This window comes from Anomaloglossus baeobatrachus (genome assembly GCF_048569485.1).
Source record: "Anomaloglossus baeobatrachus isolate aAnoBae1 chromosome 5 unlocalized genomic scaffold, aAnoBae1.hap1 SUPER_5_unloc_9, whole genome shotgun sequence".
Classification (NCBI taxonomy): Eukaryota; Metazoa; Chordata; class Amphibia; order Anura; family Aromobatidae; genus Anomaloglossus; species Anomaloglossus baeobatrachus.
The window spans coordinates 637,371-659,438 of record NW_027441813.1 but is presented as its reverse complement, the minus strand read 5'-3'; the positions used below and the strand labels follow the sequence as shown (position 1 = coordinate 659,438).

The 22,068-nt window shown below is 46.7% G+C and overlaps 1 protein-coding gene across 1 annotated transcript in view; it reads left to right on the top strand.

The window, feature by feature from the left end:
* Positions 1 to 16,393: 16,393 nt before the first annotated feature.
* The window catches only part of LOC142259349 (uncharacterized), a 96,305-nt gene continuing 90,630 nt past the window's right edge, over positions 16,394 to 22,068 (top strand). The window contains exons 1-3 of the mRNA XM_075331812.1: positions 16,394 to 16,561; positions 16,642 to 16,765; positions 16,849 to 16,946. Of these exons, the coding sequence (XP_075187927.1) occupies positions 16,538 to 16,561; positions 16,642 to 16,765; positions 16,849 to 16,946 (246 nt within the window). The 5' untranslated portion in view covers positions 16,394 to 16,537. The remainder of the gene's footprint in view (positions 16,562 to 16,641; positions 16,766 to 16,848; positions 16,947 to 22,068) is intronic.

The following is a 22,068-nucleotide window of genomic DNA, read 5'->3' as shown; positions in this document are numbered from 1 at the left end:
AGGACAGAGTCTCTGGTAAACCAAATGGCTGCATGGACGGGGCCCACAGCCGGCTGCGGTGTTCTCACTCTCCCCTGACGGGTTGATGGTGGCTGTCGTTTCCTGCTCCTATGTATGTGTATTTGACTCCTATGGCTTCCCACGGGTAGTCCGCTCCCTGGCGTGTACGTGTCGGGAGAGCCTGGTTGCCCGCAGGCGCTGGCCCTTGGATCTCTGGCCCTTGGCGGTGGCTCTTATCCGGACGTGTTGGGCTGTTGCCTTCTGACGGGACTTGGTTGGGAATGAACCCCTGAGGTCCAGACCGCAATCAGAGAATTTGACCTTTTCGGCGCCTCCTAGCCTAGTCGGGATCTGAGTACCTTGCCTTGGTGCTTGGCTTCAATTTGCTCCCAGGTTCGGTACAGGCGGGCCACCGCCCGACCCTGGTCCTACGGTTCCGCTGACCTCCACCAACTCCTGCAGACGGCCACCACCACCTGCCGACCTTGCTGATCGTGCCTGGGCTCCGACCTAGACACACACAGTTCTTACTCCTCACCCTTCCACTCTCAACTCCTCAACTCCACTAACTCAACTCAACTCCAATCTACTGTCTTTTCCCGCCTCCAGGCCTGTGAACTCCTCGGTGGGTGGGGTCAACTGCCTGGCTCCGCCCCACCTGGTGTGGACATCAAGCCTGGAGGGTGGCAACAAGGATTTTGTTTGACTGGTGTCACCTAACCAGGGGAGGGGGTATGTGTGTGTGTTGCTATACTGTGACCCCTGGGGGTCCAGGGCGTCACAAAGGCATAGAGACCCAAGGGGCCAGCATCCGCGGGCAAACAGGACTCTCCCGACACCCAGCAAGCATGGGAGCGGACTACCGTTGCTTAGGCATAAGAGTCATAACATTTACATTAAAGAGGTGTAGGAAAAAGGCGGAAACCACCAACCTGTTAGGGGGAAGCTGCAGCCGGCTGCGGGCACCGTTCATCATCTTGTTTGGTTTACCAGAGACTCTAGCGTGTTTTATCATAGTGAGTACAACAGTGCCTTCGGGCCGAGCACCGTGCCGCACCGCACCGACACCCCAACACGCATCCATCCCTGCGACTCAGCACCTCCCTCAGGCCCCTGGGACCATCATCCCCCTACCCACGGAGGGGGTCAACACCAAGCTGCGCAATACCGTCCCCGGGAGCCTAGTCAACGGCAGCGGTGGTGTCCATCCATTCACCACAATCCCCTGCACACCACCGCGGCTCCGGCCGTGGACCTCCCCACCGAAGTGCCTACGTGTAGCGCCAACCCCCTTTCAGACCGACGTGACCCCCGGGTCTGTGGAGAGCTTGAGCCACCCACTGACGAGCACGGATCCGAGCCCCGGGGCGGTACAATTGTCCTTGATCTGGTGGAGGGTTGCACGTATATTGTTCTCCTCTGCAGGGGGCTTCATGAATACAAAATCTCTGGAGACTGTGTTCTAGAAACTTCTTTCTAACTAGGAGCTACAAGTAGCAAATGATAAAGGGGTGGGTCTGAGCACTTCTGCCTATCCAGGGAGTTGATCTAAGAAGAGGTGGGAGATTAAGCCACATGTTTTTGTAGCACCCAGGGATATGGCGTACTCGGTTCCGGGCAGTGTACATCTTGGGGATGTCAAGATGGTGGCCATTACTCAGTTTCGTGCCTTAAGCCCTTTTTGTAATGGGGATATTTACAGGGGATATTTGAATAGAGTTATTCGTGATGCCACTTGCGGTGTTGCGGCTAAGTATAGGGAGCCGCTGCTGCAGAATGTCTCTACTGGGGCTGGTGGTATGAGCAGCTAGTGTGGTAGTCCCTCCGCAAGTAGGGCATTGCCCCAGCGGGTGTATGGTGCGATGGGCATCGCAAGAAAGAGTCCAGATAGGTATTCAGTGCAACTGGTTTACTCACTGTTCTCAAGATGTTAACTGGTTGGTCAAGGCCAGCTGGTTTCGCCTCCAAGTTCCCTTCGTCCCAGTGCCAGTCTGGTTCTCTGGTACCTTCTTCCCCTGCACCTGTCTCTGGTAAATGAGTCCCCATGGTATGGAACACTGTTTGTGGTTTGTCTCTTTGGTGGACTCATTGTGGACTCTCAAGAACCATTTGGATATTGTTTATTTTATGCTCCCTGCCTCAATTAAACTTGTTGGATTGTTTATCGGCCTGGTGTCTCTGCCTGCTCTCTCGCATACCCCTTCACACGCTCCATTTCATCATTCATTGCTTTGAATTGTATCGGCAACTGCGATGCCTATACAATTGAAAGTGCAATCCTCGGCAATGGTGAGGCCGGTAACAGCGCGGGCACCGGGCCCCCATGAGTTGTGGTGACTTGTCCTGCCACTGCGAGTGGGCCCCCCTTGCAGCCCAGGGCCTCGGCATTTGCCGGGTGTTGACGCCGGCCCTGGTTCTGGGCATCAGAACTGGCATCAAAGTCAAGTAAAGCGGGCGTCACACGGTACGATATATCGGGCGATATGTCGTCGGGGTCACGTCGTTAGTGACGCACATCCGGCATCGTCAGACATATCGTACCGTGTGACACCTATGAAAGACCAGAAATATCAACCTTATCGTTGCTCGTTGACACGTTTTTCATTTTCATAATCTCGTTCCTCCTTCGGTGCGCCGGTTGTTCATCGTTCCCGTGGCAGCACACATCGCTCTGTGTGACACCCCGGGAGCGACGAACACAGCTTACCTGCGTCCCGCCGGCAAAGTGGAAGGAAGGAGGTGGGCAGGATGTTTACATCCCGCTCAACTCCGCTTCTCCGCGTCTATTGGACGGCTGCCGTGTGACGTCGCTGTGACGCTGAACGTCCCTCCCCCTTCAGGAAGAGGATGTTCGCCGCCCACAGCGACGTCGCCCGGGAGGTAAGTACGTGTGACGGGGTAAACGACTTTGTGCGCCACCGACAACTAATTGTCCGTGACGCACAAACAATGGGGGCGATGACTTATGCGATCGAACGATTTATTGTCCCGTGTGACGCCCGCATTACTCCAGTCTGTCTTAAATTACTTTGATATTGTGAAGATTTTGACTTGTGCAGATTTGTAGAAAATTATAAAGGGATTTGAATGCACCAAAGTGAATGAGAATCCTAAAGGTTTGTATTTATGGTGAGATATCAGTGGCCCAAAGCCATTTAACCCCTCAAAAACACGTTACTTATTCAAATCGGTGAAAACTGGGGTTTTGCCCACTTTGATGCCAGTTCTGATGCCCAGAACCTGTTTGAGCCAGGGTGGAGTGATCTGAATTTGATGTGTGGCATCACTAGGTATGTAAATGTGGTGTGAGATCAGTGGCCCAAAGCCATTTAACCCCTCAAAAACACCAGTTACTTATTCAAATCTGTGAAAATTGCCTGTGTGCCCACTTTGATGCCAGTTTTGATGCCCAGAACCTGTTTGGGCCAGGCTGGAGTCACTTGAGTTTGATTAGAGGCATCACTAGATAGGCAATTGTGGTGTTAGATCAGTGGCCCAAAGCCATTTAACCCTTTGACTAACATACTTTGGTGCCCACTTTGATGCCCATTTTTTTGCCAGTTTTATAATTTTCGCAGCTGATTTTGAGTGTATTTATATTAGGGCACCTCAGTGCATTGTATTTTATTATTGTGATGTGTTATTTTTGTTGTTAAATGCATAATGAACTGAAAAAACTAAATTGCCGAATAAGAAACTGACGAATAAGAAACCAACTTCAGCCCCGAATAAGAAACTGGACAAATAAGAAACCAACTTCAGCATCGTCCTATTATCTACATATATTTCATGATCATGCCACACCTATAATGCTCAGGTAACATAATATACACCTGGTTATATGCCATATGCATTCATTCTCCTATTATCTACAGATATTTCATGATCATTCCACACCTATAATGCTCAGGTAACATAATATACACCTGGTTATATGGCATATGCATTCATTCTCCTACTATCTACAGATATTTCATGATCATTCCACACCTATAATGCTCAGGTAACATAATATACACCTGGTTATATGCCATATGCATTCATTCTCCTATTATCTACAGATATTTCATGATCATTCCACACCTATAATGCTCAGGTAACATAATATACACCTGGTTATATGCCATATGCGTTCATTCTCCTATTATCTACAGATATTTCATGATCATCCCACACCTATAATGCTCAGGTAACATAATATACACCTGGTTATATGCCATATGCGTTCATTCTCCTATTATCTACAGATATTTCATGATCATTCCACACCTATAATGCTCAGGTAACATAATATACACCTGGTTATATGCCATATGCGTTCATTCTCCTATTATCTACATATATTTCATGATCATTCCACACCTATAATGCTCAGGTAACATAATATACACCTGGTTATATGCCATATGCGTTCATTCTCCTATTATCTACAGATATTTCATGATCATTCCACACCTATAATGCTCAGGTAACGTAATATACACCTGGTTATATGCCATATGCGTTCATTCTCCTATTATCTACAGATATTTCATGATCATTCCACACCTATAATGCTCAGGTAACGTAATATACACCTGGTTATATGCCATATGCATTCATTCTCCTATTATCTACAGATATTTCATGATCATTCCACACCTATAATGCTCAGGTAACATAATATACACCTGGTTATATGCCATATGCATTCATTCTCCTATTATCTACAGATATTTCATGATCATTCCACACCTATAATGCTCAGGTAACGTAATATACACCTGGTTATATGCCATATGCATTCATTCTCCTATTATCTACAGATATTTCATGATCATTCCACACCTATAATGCTCAGGTAACATAATATACACCTGGTTATATGCCATATGCGTTCATTCTCCTATTATCTACAGATATTTCATGATCATTCCACACCTATAATGCTCAGGTAACATAATATACACCTGGTTATATGCCATATGCCTTCATTCTCCTATTATCTACAGATATTTCATAATCATTCCACACCTATAATGCTCAGGTAACATAATATACACCTGGATATATGCCATATGCGTTCATTCTCCTATTATCTACAGATATTTTATAATCATTCCACACCTATAATGCTCAGGTAACATAATATACACCTGGTTATATGCCATATGCCTTCATTCTCCTATTATCTACAGATATTTCATGATCATTCCACACCTATAATGCTCAGGTAACATAATATACACCTGGATATATGCCATATGCGTTCATTCTCCTATTATCTACAGATATTTCATGATCATTTCACACCTATAATGCTCAGGTAACGTAATATACACCTGGTTATATGCCATATGCATTCATTCTCCTATTATCTACAGATATTTCATGATCATTCCACACCTATAATGCTCAGGTAACATAATATACACCTGGTTATATGCCATATGCCTTCATTCTCCTATTATCTACAGATATTTCATAATCATTCCACACCTATAATGCTCAGGTAACATAATATACACCTGGTTATATGCCATATGCCTTCATTCTCCTATTATCTACAGATATTTCATGATCATTCCACACCTATAATGCTCAGGTAACATAATATACACCTGGATATATGCCATATGCGTTCATTCTCCTATTATCTACAGATATTTCATGATCATTTCACACCTATAATGCTCAGGTAACGTAATATACACCTGGTTATATGCCATATGCATTCATTCTCCTATTATCTACAGATATTTCATGATCATTCCACACCTATAATGCTCAGGTAACATAATATACACCTGGTTATATGGCATATACGCTCATTCTATTATTATCTACATATATTTCATGTTCATTCCATGTCTAACTTGCCCTAGCACAGCTGCTTCCCGCCCACAGCTCTGCACAGAGGAGCACTGCTGCTTAGGTAGATGCTAGAGAATACAGGTTGCTTGCAGGTTATGATGTTCACTTCCGGGGCCTATTCATGTACTGTTAGGGGGCGTGTATTTTATTCAGTGAGGCCTGTATTCTTCTCTAGGCTCAACCGATCTGTGGGCGGGAAGCGGCAGTGATCGGGCTCCTCTGTGCAGAGTGGACGGATCCTGACCCTGAGGTGGAGAATATTCACCGTTTCCTCATTAGTTATAGCTCTGGGGTCTCAGCCTGGATGTTGGGGGCACAGAGCAGTGTCTCCTGTCAGTGCTGGGGGCTGCAGCTCGTGTATATCTCACAGGGGATGTACTGAAGCTGCAGCACCGTGCTGTGGAGGCTTCAATAAGGTAAGTGGCTTATGGGGGAGGGGGTTACACAGGGCATGGGGCGATGCTGTGGAGGCTTTCATAAGGAATGGGTCGAGGCTAAATCCCAGTGGGCAGAAGGACCCGGTCCTTTTTCCCACTAAAAATCGTATTAAAACACTCATTAGAACCTGGTCCTTTAGCCCACTAGGATTTAGATTTCTCACACAGAGCAGGCTAAATCCCAGTGGGCAGAAGGACCAGGTCCCTCCTTCCACTGGGATTTAGCTTTCTCTATCCAGAGCCGGCTATTTCCCAGTGGGCAAAGGGACCAGATCCTTCTGCCCACTGGGATTTAGCCTGCTCTACATAAGAAAGCTAAATCCTAGTGGACGAAAGGACCAGGTCCTAATGATTGTTTTAATACAATTCTTAGTGGGGAAAAAGGACCAGGTCCTTCTGCCCACTGGGATTTAGCCTGCTTTACATGAGAAAGCTAATACCGAGTGGGCTAAAAGAACAGGTCCTAATAACTGTTTTAATACAAGACTTAGTGATCTAATGGACCAGGTCCTTCTGCCCACTGGGATTTAGCCTGCTCTTTATGAAAAAGCTAAACTCTAGTGGGTAAAGGACCAGGTCCCTAGGGGCGTTTTTAAAATGGACACACTTGGCTAAAAACCATGTCACTATGCCAGTTGGGATTTATTCTACTGTATCTGTAGATTATGTGCAGTAGAATCATAGAATGTTATAGTTGGACGGGACCTCCAGGGTCATCAGGTCCAATCCCTGCTCACAGCAGGATTCACTATATCATCCCACACAGGTGTCTGTCCAGTCTCCTTTTTACGTCTTCCCTTGAAGGGGAACTCACTACCTCTTGTGGTTCCAGTCATTGATCACCCTCACTGTCAAAAGGTTTTTATTCCAAAATCTAATCTGTGACTCTTCCCAATCGGTTTCATTCCATTGCTTCTAGTCTTTCCTTGTCTGCAAATGAGAATAGGGCTGACCCCTCTAGTTCGACAGCTCTTCAGATATTTGTAGACGGCTATTAAGTTTCCTCTCTGTTTTCTTTTTTTCAAGCTAAACATTCCCGTATCCTGTAACTGTTCCTCATAGGACGGTTTATAGACCGGTCACCATTCTGGCTGCTCTTCTCTGAACTTGCTCCAATTTGTTGAGAGATTTTTTAAAACGTGGTGCTCAGAATTGCAGATGAAGTCTGACCAAAGAGGGGTAGAGGGTGATAATTACTTCACGTGATCTGTGCTTCTGTTAATACATTGCACAATTGTGCTTGTCTTTTTTGCTGCTGCATCACACTGTTGACTCATGTTCAGTCTGTCATCTATCAGTATGCGATTAGTATATTAGTAGTACTAGATATGAAAGTGTTCACATTAATTTTTTTCACATAGACTAAAGGGGGCTTTACACGGTAGCGATATCGCTAGCAATTTGTAGCGATAGCGAGCGTGTAAGTACCCGCCCCCGTCGCGCATGCGATTGTTTGTGATCGCTGCCATAGCGAACATTATCGCTACGGCAGCGTCACACATACTTACCTGGTCGACGGCGTCGCTGTGACTGCCGAACAATCCCTCCTTCAAGGGGGAGGGACGTTTGGCATCACAGCGACGTCACCGCAACGTCACTAAGCGGCCGGCCAATCAAAGCGGAGGGGCGGAAATGAGCAGGACGTAACATCCCGCCCACCTCCTTCCTTCCGCATTGTGGCCGGCGGCAGGTAAGGAGACGTTCCTCGCTCCTGCGGTGTCACACGTAGCGATGTGTGCTGCCGCATGAGCAATGAACCACCTGGATAAACAACCCTTACCGATTTTTGAGTTTGGGACGACCTCTCCATGGTGAACGATTTTCACCATTTTTGAGGTCGCTTAAGGTCGCTGGTCAGTTTCACACGCTGCGATATCGTTAATGACGCCGGATGTGCGTCACTAACAACTTGACCCCGACGACAAAACATTAACGATATCGTAGCGTGTAAAGCCCCCTTTAGTGATATGGAAGACTACAAAGTAAGCTCTTAGGTTGCATGTACACCAACTGATGCAGTGTCAGCCCGCCTGTGGAAATGTCAGTGTGCTCTGCAGGAGAATGGAGCAGTCCGTGCCTACTATCAGGGTTCAGTGTGCTACCTACTTTTGCTTTTTTTCTTCCTATGGAGAACATTCTAGCCACAGGAACAGAAATTGACATGCTGCAGCTTGGAAAGCCGCGCCGTATGTCAGTTTACGCAGCAGAGAAAAGAAGCACCGTGGGCAGGAGATTTCTATAAATCCATCCACTGTGCTTGTACTGTAGAACGCAGCATTCTGTATGCAGACAAACACGCTACTTCCAAAACGTTGCAAACACTGACTGTGCAAATTCACTGTGTGCAGAATTATTAGGCAAATGAGTATTTTGATCCCATGATACTTTTTATACATGTTGTCCTACTCCAAGCTGTATAGGCCGAGAGCCAACTACCAATTATGTAAATCAGGTGATGTGCAGCTCTGTAATGAGGAGGGATGTGGTGTAATGACATCAACACACTATATAAGGTGTGATTAATTATTAGGCAACTTCCTTTCCTTTGGCAAAATGGGTCAGAAGAGAGACTTGACGGGCTCTTAAAATTCCAAAATTGTGAGATGTCCTGCAGAGGGATGCAGCAGTCTTGAAATTGCTAAACTTTTGAAGCGTGATCAACGAACAATCAAGCGTTTCATGTCAAATAGCCAACAGGGTCGCAAGAAGCGTGCTGGGCAAAAAAGGTGCAAAATAACTGCCCATGAATTGAGGAAAATCAAGCGTGAAGCTGCCAAGATGCCTTTTGCCACCAGTTTGGCCATATTTCAGAGCTGCAACGTTACTCGAGTATCAAAAAGCACAAGGTGTGCCATACTCAGGGACATGGCCAAGGTAAGGAAGGCTGGAAAAACCACCACCTTTGAACAAGAAACATAAGATAAAACGTCAAGACTGGGCCAAGAAATATCTTAAGACTGATTTTTTCAAAGGTTTTATGGACTGATGAAATGAGTGACTCTTGATGGGCCAGATGGATGGGCCAGAGGCTGGATCAGTAAAAGGCAGAGAGCTCCACTCCGACTCACGCCAGTGGGTACTGGTATGGGCTGGTATCATCAAAGATAAACTTGTGGGACCTTTTCGGGTTGAGGATGGAGTGAAGCTCAACTCACAGACCTACTGCCAGTTTCCAGAAGACAACTTCTTCAAGCAGTGGTACAGGAAGAAGTCGGTATCATTCAAGAAAAACATGATTTTCAAGCAGGACAATGCTCCATCACATGCATCCAACTACTCCACAGCGTGGCTGGCCAGTAAAGGTCTAAAAGATGAAAAAATAATGACATGGCCCCCTTGTTCACCTGATCTGAACCCCAGAGAGAACCTGTGGTCCCTCATAAAATGTGAGATCTACAGGGAGGGAAAACAGTCCACCTCTGGGAACAGTGTCTGGAGGCTGTGGTGGCTGCTGCACGCAATGTTGATCGTAAACAGATCAAGCAATGACAGAATCTATGGATGGTCGGCTGCTGAGTGTCATCATAAAGAAAGGGGGCTGTATTGGTCACTCATTTTTGGGGTTTTGTTTTTGCATGTAAGAAATGTTTATTTCTAAATTTTGTGAAGTTATATTGGTTTACCTGGTGAAAATAAACAAGTGAGATGGGAATATATTTGTTTAAGTTGCCTAATAGTTCTGCACAGTAAAGGTGGCTTTACATGCTACGATATCGCTAGCAATTTTTAGCGATATCGAGCGGGAAAGGACCCGCCCCTGTCGTGCATGCGATTGTTTGTGATCGCTGCCGTAGCGAACATTATCGCTACGCCAGCGTCACACGCACTTAACTGGTCGGCGTCGTCGCTGTGACTGGCGAACAATCCCTCCCTCAAGGGGGAGGGACGTTCGACGTCACTAAGTGGCCGGCCAATCAAAGCGGAGAGGCGGAGCTGAGTGTGATGTAAACATCCCGCCCACCTATTCCTTCCGCATTGTGGCCGGCAGCAGGTAAGGAGACGTTCCTCGCTCCTGCGGTGTCACACACAGCGATGTGTGCTGCCGCAGGAGCAACAAACCACATCGAAAAACAACCCTTACCGATTTTTGAGTTTGGGACGACCTCTCCATGGTGAACGATTTTCACCATTTCTGAGGTCGCTTAAGGTCGCTGGTAAATGTCATACGCTGCGATATCATTAATGATGCCGGATGTGCGTCACTAACAACGTGACCCCGACGATAAAACATTAATGATATCGTAGCGTGTAAAGCCCCCTTTAGAGTTACCTGCACAAACAGATATCCTCCTAAGATAGCCAAATCTAAAAAACCCCACTCCAACTGCCAAAAATATTAATCTTTGATATGTGTCTTTTGGGTTGATTGAGAACATAGTTGTTGATCAATAATAAAAAAAAATCCTCTAAAATACAACTTGCCTAATAATTCTGCACACGGTGTAAACTTACACCCCCAAACCAGATTGAGCACCGTCTTCACTGCGGCGGTGTTCTAGGCTGTTTGGCTGTGACATCACGTCAACATTGCTGCAGCCAATCACAGATCTCCGTGGCTCATTCGATATAGCTGGAACGAGTTGCTGAGGTCAGTGATTGGCTGGAAGAGACCAATGTCTTGATGAAGACACTTCTGAACGTTACTAAAGTTTCTTGTTGTTGTGTTACACATGGAGTCGAAGGAAAGAAAAAAAAATTAATGAGTAGTTAATCAAGACAAGACCTTTTAGTTGCAGGGCGCCCTTTGCAGATGTTTTTTTTTTCTTTCAACTCACTTTTACAAACTTTGCTATGTATGGTATTTTCCCTTTAAAGTGGTTATTTTATCTATTCACAATGATGTACATGCTGCCATATTCACCATACAGGTGAATTGTGTCCGAGCGCAGCTTGTAATGTACTCCATGTAATAGGGCGGTCGTTCAATGCTTCATAACTTCTGTCAAGGCCATCAATCACTAGTGAGTAGCGTTATGCCAGGTAATACAATGAAGAGCTAAGGATGTGGTGCGGTCAGAGGCCATTCTCACACCTCCTGTCCATCTGCCACACATTACACACCGGCCAGGTAATATAATGAAGAGCTAAGGCTGTGGTGCGGTACAGGCCGTTCTCACACCTCCTGTCCATCTGCCATACATTACACACCGGCCAGGTAATAATATGAAGAGCTAAGGCTGTGGTGCGGTACAGGCCGTTCTCACACCTCCTGTCCATCTGCCACACATTACACACCGGCCAGGTAATAATATGAAGAGCTAAGGCTGTGGTGCGGTACAGGCCGTTCTCACACCTCCTGTCCATCTGCCACACATTACACACCGGCCAGGTAATATAATGAAGAGCTAAGGATGTGGTGCGGTCAGAGGCCGTTCTCACACCTCCTGTCCATCTGCCATACATTACACACCGGCCAGGTAATATAATGAAGAGGTAAGGCTGTGGTGCGGTCAGAGGCCGTTCTCATACCTCCTGTCCATCTGCCACACATTACACACCGGCCAGGTAATACAATGAAGAGCTAAGGATGTGGTGCGGTAGAGGCCGTTCTCATACCTCCTGTCCGTCTGCCACACATTACACACCGGCCAGGTAATACAATGAAGAGCTAAGGATGTGGTGCGGTCAGAGGCCGTTCTCATACCTCCTGTCCATCTGCCACACATTACACACCGGCCAGGTAATACAATGAAGAGCTAAGGATGTGGTGCGGTCAGAGGCCGTTCTCTACCTCCTGTCCGTCTGCCACACATTACACACCGGCCAGGTAATACAATGAAGAGCTAAGGATGTGGTGTGGTCAGAGGCCGTTCTCATACCTCCTGTCCACCTGCCACACATTACACACCGGCCAGGTAATACAATGAAGAGCTAAGGATGTGGTGCGGTCAGAGGCCGTTCTCATACCTCCTGTCCATCTGCCACACATTACACACCGGCCAGGTAATATAATGAAGAGCTAAGGATGTGGTGCGGTCAGAGGCCGTTCTCATACCTCCTGTCCATCTGCCACACATTACACACCGGCCAGGTAATATAATGAAGAGCTAAGGATGTGGTCAGAGGCCGTTCTCACACCTCCTGTCCATCTGCCACACATTACACACCGGCCAGGTAATATAATGAAGAGCTAAGGATGTGGTCAGAGGCCGTTCTCACACCTCCTGTCCATCTGCCACACATTACACACCGGCCACTGTGACAGGTCTTGTAAGTTGACCAGCAGCAATTCCATCTTTAGGCCCTGTGCGCACGCTGCATATTTCACCCCGTTTTTTGGTGGTTTGTTGCCCAAAACTGCATGCATTGCCTTCCCCAGCAAAGTCTATGAGAATTCAGACAGGCTGTGCGCACGTTGCTTCTTTGTTCCTTGCAGTTTTTGTGGAAGAAAAAAGCAGCAGCAGCATGTCACTTCTTTCTGTGTTTTGTCCCTGCGTTTCGGAGGACTGGCAGATCAATCCCCCGCTGACTCCGGGTCAGTGAGGGATTGATCCCCAGTATCTAGCCAGAGGCTGGTCCCCATATAAAGTCTATGGGAACCAGAATCCGGCACAAAGGGGTAGGAGCAAGCACTTCATACTCACCGATCACCGGCGCGGCTGTCGCACTGCTCCTGCGGCCTCTCATTCTTCTTCCTGGGCCGCTCATTAGGCTCATACATATTCACGGCTTCCCCCACTCACCGGTGGCTGTGATTGGTTGCAGTCAGATGCGCCCCGACGCTGAATGACAGCTGTTTGACTGAAACCAATCAGACACCGGTGCGTGGGTCTATATTGTACAGTAAAATAACTAACAGCGTGCAGTCCCCTCAATTTTGATTCTCAGACTGGGGAGGCCTATGGTTATTAGGCTGCCCCCCAGTCTAAATATATCAGCCTGTAGGCTCCCAGATCACTGCATCCATTAGATGCGACAGTCCTGGCACTTTACCTGGATCATCCCGATTTGCCCTGATGTGGTGGTAATCGGGGTAATAAGGAGTTAATAGCAGTCCACAGCTGCCACTAAGTCCTAGATTAGTGATGGCAGCATCTGAGACCCCATAGAAGAGAGGAAATCCAGCAACAGCTTCATTAAAAGAGACTTTATTAAAGACAGTGAAAAAGCATGATGTGAAAAAAAAGAACACCCTGCCCGTCACCGCGTTTCACACAGATGACTGCTCTTAGGCTATGTGCGCACTAGTGCGTTTTACCCGCGGATTTACCCGCGGATTTGCCGCGGAAATTTCTTGAGAAATGTCTGCAATCTTTGTGCAGACATTTCCCAGCAAATTCAATGAGAAAAAAAAATAGCTGTGCGCACTGTGCGGATTTCTCTCAAGAAATTTTCTCGTGAAGATTTTCTCGAGAAAATTTCTTGAGAAAATGAACATGTCCATTATTTCCGCAGGTATCCTGCGGATTTCGGCAGTACAGCCTGCAAAAATCCGCAGGGAACCACCCGCGAGAAAATCGCGGCAAATCCGCGGCAAATCCGCATGCGGATTTGGTGCGGATTTTTTCCGGAGGTCAGGAAATCTTTCACTGGCAGAAGTTTCTCAAGAAATTTTCTTGAGAAACTTCACATTTTTAGTGCGCACATAGCCTAAATCATGACAATATCAAAGTGAATGCGGCCACTGATAAAACCCACACAACCTCTGAGGGGGGAACAAACACGTCACTGAATTATCAAATCACCAAGACACGAGCAAATGACAACTTACCATGATAGATTACAAGAAGCATCAATACACACATTATATAAGTACACCCCATATAATACACAGTACAGGGAATATATAAGTACACCCCATTTTATACACAGCACAGAGAATATATAAGTACACCCCATATAATACACAGCACAGAGAATATATAAGTATACCCCATATAATACACAGTACAGAGAATATATAAGTACACCCCATATAATACACAGCACAGAGAATATATAAGTACACCCCATATAATACACAGTGCAGAGAATATATAAGTACACCCCATATAATACACAGTACAGAGAATATATACACAGAGATATCCTCTTATGTCACTTGTGGGATTCTCTCCAATAGATGAAAACGTTCATATTCAGTGGATGAGGAAGAATTCTTTGTTGGAGCAGATATTGCCCCGAACTATATAAAGAAAAATGATCAATAATTAGTAGTAATAATAATAATAATAATAATATGCCAAAAATTCCCATAAACTGTGTATAATGAATGCGCTGATAATCACCTGGTAATAAACACATCACATCAGTATCAGTCACAGATCATTGAGGAATTCAATCCTTTGGGATCTCTGGCTCCAGCTTTAAAGGGAACCTGTCAGCAGAAATGTTTCAATAAACCTAAAAGATTCCCCTTCTGCAGCTCCTGGGCTGCATTCTAGAAAGGTTCCTGTTATTGTGCCCCCTTTTAGATCAAAATAAATACTTTATAAAGTGTTAGCTTTTTGTATGCAAATCTTGTTATTTGTACACGGGGGCGGGCTGTCTGGTGTCCGTTATTCTCCCTCCTGCCGCTTTACGCCGTCCCCCATCGCTTAATTTCATACCTCAGGACGCCTCCCAGTGCTCCCGAGGTCTCGCGCATGCGCCGTGCCAGCATAGCGTGTCATCAGCAAGTACCCGCCCATAATCTCGTGCCCGCGCTTTCCCCTCTGCCTCCACCGTTCTGCGCAGGACACGAGATTATGGGCGGGTACTTGCTGATGACATATGAAATTGAGCGATGGGGGACGGCGTAAAGCGGCAGCAGGGGGAATAACGGACACCAGACAGCCCGCCCCCGTGTACAAATAACAAGATTTGCATACAAAAAGCTAACACTATAAAGTATTTATTTTGGTCTAAAAGGGGGCACAATAACAACAGGAACCTAGAATGCAGCCCAGGAGCTGCAAAAGGGGAAGCTTTTAGGTTTATTGAAACATTTCTGCTGACAGGTTCCCTTTAATATCCAATGGGCTTCCATTATATACAGTGACTGCTCCAATCCCCTCCTCATGGCTCTCCATGCCTCTAACGGGAAGAGAGGAAAGGGACCCCGGGTGCTGCGCTACGACTCCCCCACTGACAGAGCGTCGCCCCCCCCCCACCTCCCCCCACCTTCCCCCAGGGAGAGCGTCGCACTTACTGCTGCACACTATTTCACCCAGAGACGGTGACCTACAATCCCTTTTTATTTCCCCCTGAGGCTCATATGTGATAATCTCCATTAGATATGACCTCCTGTTATATCACACACACCCAGGGCTGGAAACAGCAACTGTGCACTCACTGACTGCAGTGCCGGCAACTACAGGCTCCTCCCACACAAGAGGCCGGTCACATGGGCGTGACGTCACAGAGGTCCCTCTGGCCACTGGGATCTAGACTCTACCATATATCTAGTGTGCGGCTCTACAGGTGGAGGTGTGTGGAGATTCCCCATTACTGGGCTCAGGTGGCATTAACCCCTTCAGCTCTGAGACTTTCTTGGAGTTTTTGTCTCGCTGATTTCTATGAATCGTGAGGTTTTTGTTCCTTTTCCTCTGAAACCCGTCTGCCCTCGGCCCTTGATCCCATTCTGCCTTCGGCCCCTTTCTGCCCTTGGCCCCTTTCTGCCCTCGGCCCTTGATCCCATTCTGCCCTCGGCCCCTTTCTGCCCTCGGTCTTCGTCCCCTTTCTGCCCTCGGTCCCCGGCCCCTTTCTCCCCTCCCACAGTATAATGCTCCCCCAGAATGTTCTCATTATATGTTTCCCCTTATTCTCTCCAGTAATTGTATTATTACAGCGGATTCTTTATGATGTTACATCGCCATCTTCTCCCCATTCAGGTCCCTACAATATCGGATCCTCTCAGTGGAGATCTTCTATAGAAGAGAATTCTCCTGATTGCCCCGTGAAGGATGGATATGGACAGGGACAAGATGGCGGAGAGGATATTACACCTCACCCTAGAGATCCTCTTCCGGCTTACTGGAGAGGTGAGAGATTCTGATGACGTCACATTACATCATTCTTATCTATGGGAATAACAGATGGACAGAACTGGAGAGGTGAGGACTCTGGAAATGTCTGGAGTGAGATTTATTACTGTGTCTCTCCATAACCAGGATTACACAGTAGTGAAGAAGACCTCTAGTGAGCGCTGTCAGGCCCCTGTGTCTGAGGGATGGGGAAGACCCCTGAGCCCAATCACGGGGCCTCCACCTCACCCCCCGATACATGAGGACATCAATGACCAGAAGATCCTAGAACTCACCTACAAGATGATTGAGCTGCTGACTGGAGAGGTGACACTGCTGGGAATGCTGGGACATTATACAGTAACGCTATGAAGGGATCGGGGTGACGGTATCATTGTATGTGTCAGGTTCCTATAAGGTGTCAGGAAGTCACCGTCTATTTCTCCATGGAGGAGTGGGAGTATTTAGAAGGACACAAAGATCTGTACAAGGACGTCATGATGGAGGTTCCCCAGCCCCTCACATCACCAGGTAATAGACAGGACTAAATACACACGGCCTATAATTATCTGTATGTAAGGAATGAATTCAGTCCCTGTATGTGTTTCCTCCAGTTCTATCCAGTAAGAGGACAACACCAGAGAGATGTCCCCGTCCTCTTCTCCCACAGGACTGTAAACAAGAAGACCCCGATGTTCCTCAGGATGATCAGGTAGATGGAGAGAAGGTGCCATGAAATCTCCCTATGATGTGTAGATGGCTGTGAAGGTCTTGTGCTCAGTCTTGTTTTATCCTCCGGTATTATATGTGTTATACTTGTGTAATGAGAGCGGTGGAGATGGCAGGATTAGGAGAGATAAGAGCTTTGATGATTCCTTTTAGTCCTGGTTCACACTACTGTGTTTTCAGTGCTGTCCATAAAATAACACAACGTCTCGCCCTCAGACCATTGTTATTGGATGTGGCGGTGCAGATGGGGATTTTCTTTCTCACTGACAGAATCTGCGTGTGAGAATATTCCCAGCATCCTCTAGTGCCTTCTGTAAATCGGATGAGACTCGTCCATTCAGGTCTGTGTCTGCACAAACCATCAGATTCCCACCAGCTCCACCATACAGCAGACATTGTGTTACGGGTACATTGCAGTTCTGTAATGGAGGAAGCTGTAAATGGTCTTGTAAATTATTAATAGTGGCTGTAAATACCGGATTGTATATGGATGACAAATAAGAAAAGACTTGTCCTAGTTTTCTGGAGGAAGCTGTGATGATTCTTTATCCGGCCGTGTGATCCCGGCATTAGAGGCCGTTACATCCCGGGAAGAGAGGATTTATCTAGAAAGTGTAAAATCTTTCCCTTCTCTGAATATTTCTGCCTCCGGTCACATCCCGTCTGCCGGTATAACGGGCTCCGCACCACAAAACTCACATCCAACTCATCAATTCTGTTGGGTTTTTCTAAGGCCTAAAACACACTTCCGCAAAAAAACGTCCGTGTGACACGGTCCGTTTTTCGGGTCCGTGTTCCGTTTTTTTGGGGCGTTTCTCCGGTACGTATGGCATCCGTGCGATGGCGTATGCGAGCCGTGTGTACGTGTAAAATGTCCGTGTTTGTGTGTAAAATGCCCGTGTATGTGTACGTGGAATGTCCGTTTGTGTGTTGCACAATGTCGTTGATACATGTCGGCTGACAGCAGACAGAGTTGCGCGATGAGAATGAACTCGGGTGAACTTCCCCCGACTTCTTTGTCATGCCGCGGCTCTGTCTGTGTGCCGCGTACTGATTAGCGGTCACCTGTGCAGGATTCACCAGTGACCGCTAATCCCCCGAGTGACTGAAGTGAGCAGCCCTCTCTCATACTTACCGCTCCCCGATCACCAGCGCGGCGAGGAACAGCTGTGCAGAGAATACGCGGCAACAATTACTTTGAATATGCCGGCCGCTCATTAATCAATCTCATATTCCCTGCTTTCCCTACCCACAGACGCCTGTGATTGGTTGCAGTCAGACACGCCCCCCACGCTGAGTGACAGGTGTCTCACTGCACCCAATCACAGCAGCCGGTGGGCGTGTCTATACTGTGCAGTAAAATAAATAAATAATTTAAAAAAACGGCGTGCGGTCCCCCCCCAATTTTAATACCAGCCAGATAAAGCCATATGGCTGAAGGCTGGTATTCTCAGGATGGAGAGCCCCCCAGCCTAACAATATCAGTCAGCAGCCGCCCAGAATTGCCGCATACATTATATGCGACAGTTCTGGGACTGTACCCGGCTCTTCCCGATTTGCCCTGGTGCGTTGGCAAATCGGGGTAATAAGGAGTTTTTGGCAGCCCATAGCTGCCAATAAGTCCTAGATTAATCATGTCAGGCGTCTCCCCGAGATACCTTCCATGATTAATCTGTAAATTACAGTAAATAAACACACACACCCGAACAATCCTTTATTAGAAAAAAAAACACTAACAAATTGCCTTGTTCACCAATTTTATAAGCCCGAAAAAGACCTCCATGTCCGGCGTAATCCAGGATGGTCCAGCGTCGCTTCCAGCTGTGCTGCATGAAGGTGACCGGAGCTGCAGAAGACACCGCCGCTCCTGTCAGCTCCACGCAGCTAATGAAGGGAATAGCGTGATCAGCTGAGCTGTCACTGAGGTTACTCGCGGCCAACGCTGAATACAGCTGATCGCGCTATTCCCTTCATTACAGCACAGAACATTACAGAACAGCAGAAAAAAAGGTAAGTATACTGAATTTAATTTAAAAAAAAATAATAAGATCGCTAGTGTAAAAACGCACACGCACGAAACGTGCTGAACACGGAGATACTCCGTGTGCGGTCCGTGCAGGCATAGACTAAAGCGGGTCCGTGCCTGCGTGCTGCTGGCCAAAAACGGACATGTCGTCCGGGTAGAAAAGCGCACACACGTACTTACCACACGGACACACGTTCCGTGTGATTTTACGTGTGTGTGCCATCTACCATTGAATAACATGGGTCTCCGTGTGTATGTGTCTCCGGTACGTGCAAATACGTACCGCACACGTACAAATTAAACGGATGTGTGTTGCGGGTCTAAGTCACTTTTTGTCTTCCCTTTTATTATTTTTTTGTTCCAAATTCTTCAAAATGGTGCAAGAAAAACTATTCACACCCGGTGAACTTTTCCACATTTTTTCACATTACAGCCACAAAAAAAATGGATTTTATTGTTTTTTTTTATGTGATAAAACAAAGTAGCAAACATTTGTGAAGTATTAAGGAAATTCTACATGAATTTCTAAATATTTTAAGAAATTTAACTCTGAAAATTGGGATGTGCATTAGTATTCAGCCCCCTGAGTGAGTACTTTGCAGGCGCTTCTTTCACTACAATTGCTGCTGACAGTCTTTTGGGGGATGCGTCTACCAGCTTTGCACATCTAGAGGTGACATTTTTGCCCCTTCTCCTTTATAAAACAGCTCTATCTCAGGTAAATTAGATGAAGGCGTCTGTGAAGAAATTTTCAATTCTTATGTGTTGCTTTTTATTAATGTTCAGTCTTCCATAAAGGCCAAATCTGTGGAGTTTATGACTTATAATTGTCCTGTAGACATATTCTCCCCCTGAGCTCTGGATTGCTTCTTTTCCACTGACCATAGGCCTCTTGGCTGCTTCTCTGTAATTAGTGATCTCTTTGCTTGAGATGTCAGTGTAGGTGGACGGCCATGTCTTTGTAGTTGTGCTATATGTGACAACTCAGCATCTGGAGATTTGTGTGAAGGGTGAACTGTTCTTAATTAGGCTAGACGTAATGTTTCTTTGATTGGCAAATTAAAAGAAGTTAGCCATTGTTTCATGTCAGGCTGACCGGAGCCCTATTGTCAGTTAAATGTGGATTGCCTCAGCATCTCTGACTACATCAATCAGAGGAAAATTATGCATTCGGATTGAACTGAACCAATGAGAGAACGGCCATTTTCCACCAATATTGTAATACACAATACTCTAAAATGAGAACTGAGGGGTATAAAAAGGGCTTTGCTCCTGTCACCACATTCATTCTGCAGGACTTCAGGCTAAGATCCACGGTTTGAACTTGAGGATCACAGATGTGCTTCACTGCTCAATGCTAAGGCCACAAATTTGCTTGGAGACCCAGGTTAGGAGAATTCAGTTGCCTGGCTACAGTCATCTGTCTAAGCTTGCCGCTATCTCCTTTCAGTGGGTGCTCATCAAAAGCGGGGTGCTGCTGGCTGGGATAGTTGGCCCAGGAAGCCCCGAAGTCGCAAAGATTCTAATCCCATGCGAGACAATGGATGAGTGAGACTCTGTCGCTTGTATCATCTTGTGTTGTTGATGGGAATGTATGATACATGTTTGCCTGTTGGTGAACCAATAATGTCTTACCAAGGTGTGGTTCCCTCACCCTGTGTTGTCGGAATAGTGTCCTGACAACAAGGAAGGAGTGCGGGTTTTCAGTGGGATGAGCCCTGGTCCGAGTGGTCTCTCCTAGACAGCTAGGCCGGCAGATGACCGTACCCACTGACCCTCGTGTCTCCACACTATACTCCTGACATTTTTGGATGATGGATTGAAAAGTGGTTAGTGAGATGTTCAGAGCGTTCACCATTTTTTTAATAACTGAACCCTGCTTTAAGGTCCAGTCACACTAAGCAACTTACCAGCGATCCCAACAACGATAGGGATCGCTGGTAAGTTGCTAGGAGGTTGCTGGTGAGATGTCACACTAGCGACGCTCCAGCGATCCCACCAGCAACCTGACCTGGCAGGGATCGCTGGAGCGTCGCTACACGAGTTGCTGGTGAGCTCACCAGCAACCAGTGACCAGCCCCCAGCGCCGCGTGGAAGATGCTGCGCTTGGTAACTAAGGTAAATATCGGGTAACCAACCCGATATTTACCTTGGTTACCAGCGCACGGAGCTACACGTGCAGAGAACAGGGAGCAGCGCACACTGAGCGCTGGCTCCCTGCTCTCCTAGTTACAGCACACATCGGGTTAATTACCCGATGTGTGCTGCAGCTAAATGTGCACAGAGCAGGAGCCGGCACTGGCAGTGAGAGCGGCGGAGGCTGGTAACAAAGGTAAATATCGGGTAACCAAGGACAGGGCTTCTTGGTTACCCGATGTTTACATTGGTTACCAGCCTCCGCAGAAGCCGGCTCCTGCTGCATGCACATTTAGTTGTTGCTGTCTCGCTGTCACACACAGCGATCTGTGCTTCACAGCGGGAGAGCAACAACTAAAAAATGGCCCAGGACATTCAGCAACAACCAACGACCTCACAGCAGGGGCCAGGTTGTTGCTGGATGTCACACACAGCAACATCGCTAGCAACGTCACAAAAGTTGTTCGTTAGCAGCGATGTTGCTAGCGATGTTGCTTAGTGTGACGGGGCCTTTACTCTTGTCCACAACTTTATCCCTGACCTGTCTGGTGGGTTTCTTGGTTTTCAAGATGCTGTTTGATCCCTAATGTTCTCAAACAAAACTCTGAAGCCTTCACAGAACCGCTGTAGTTATACTGAGAATAAATGATACTGGTGACTCAATTTACTAATTATGTGACTTCTGGAAGCAATTGGTCACTCAGGGGTATCATACTACAAGGGGCTTAATACAAATGCATCTCACAATATAAAGATTTATATTTTTAAATATGTATAAAACAATCTATCATTTCATTTACACTTTACAAATACTTGTTACTTAATGCTGGTATATCACATAAAATACATTTACATTTGTGGCAAGGCTGTGGTGTCGGTAAGCCAAACCTCCGACTCCGACTCTTCAATTTCCCTTGCACCGACTCCACGACTCCGACTCAGA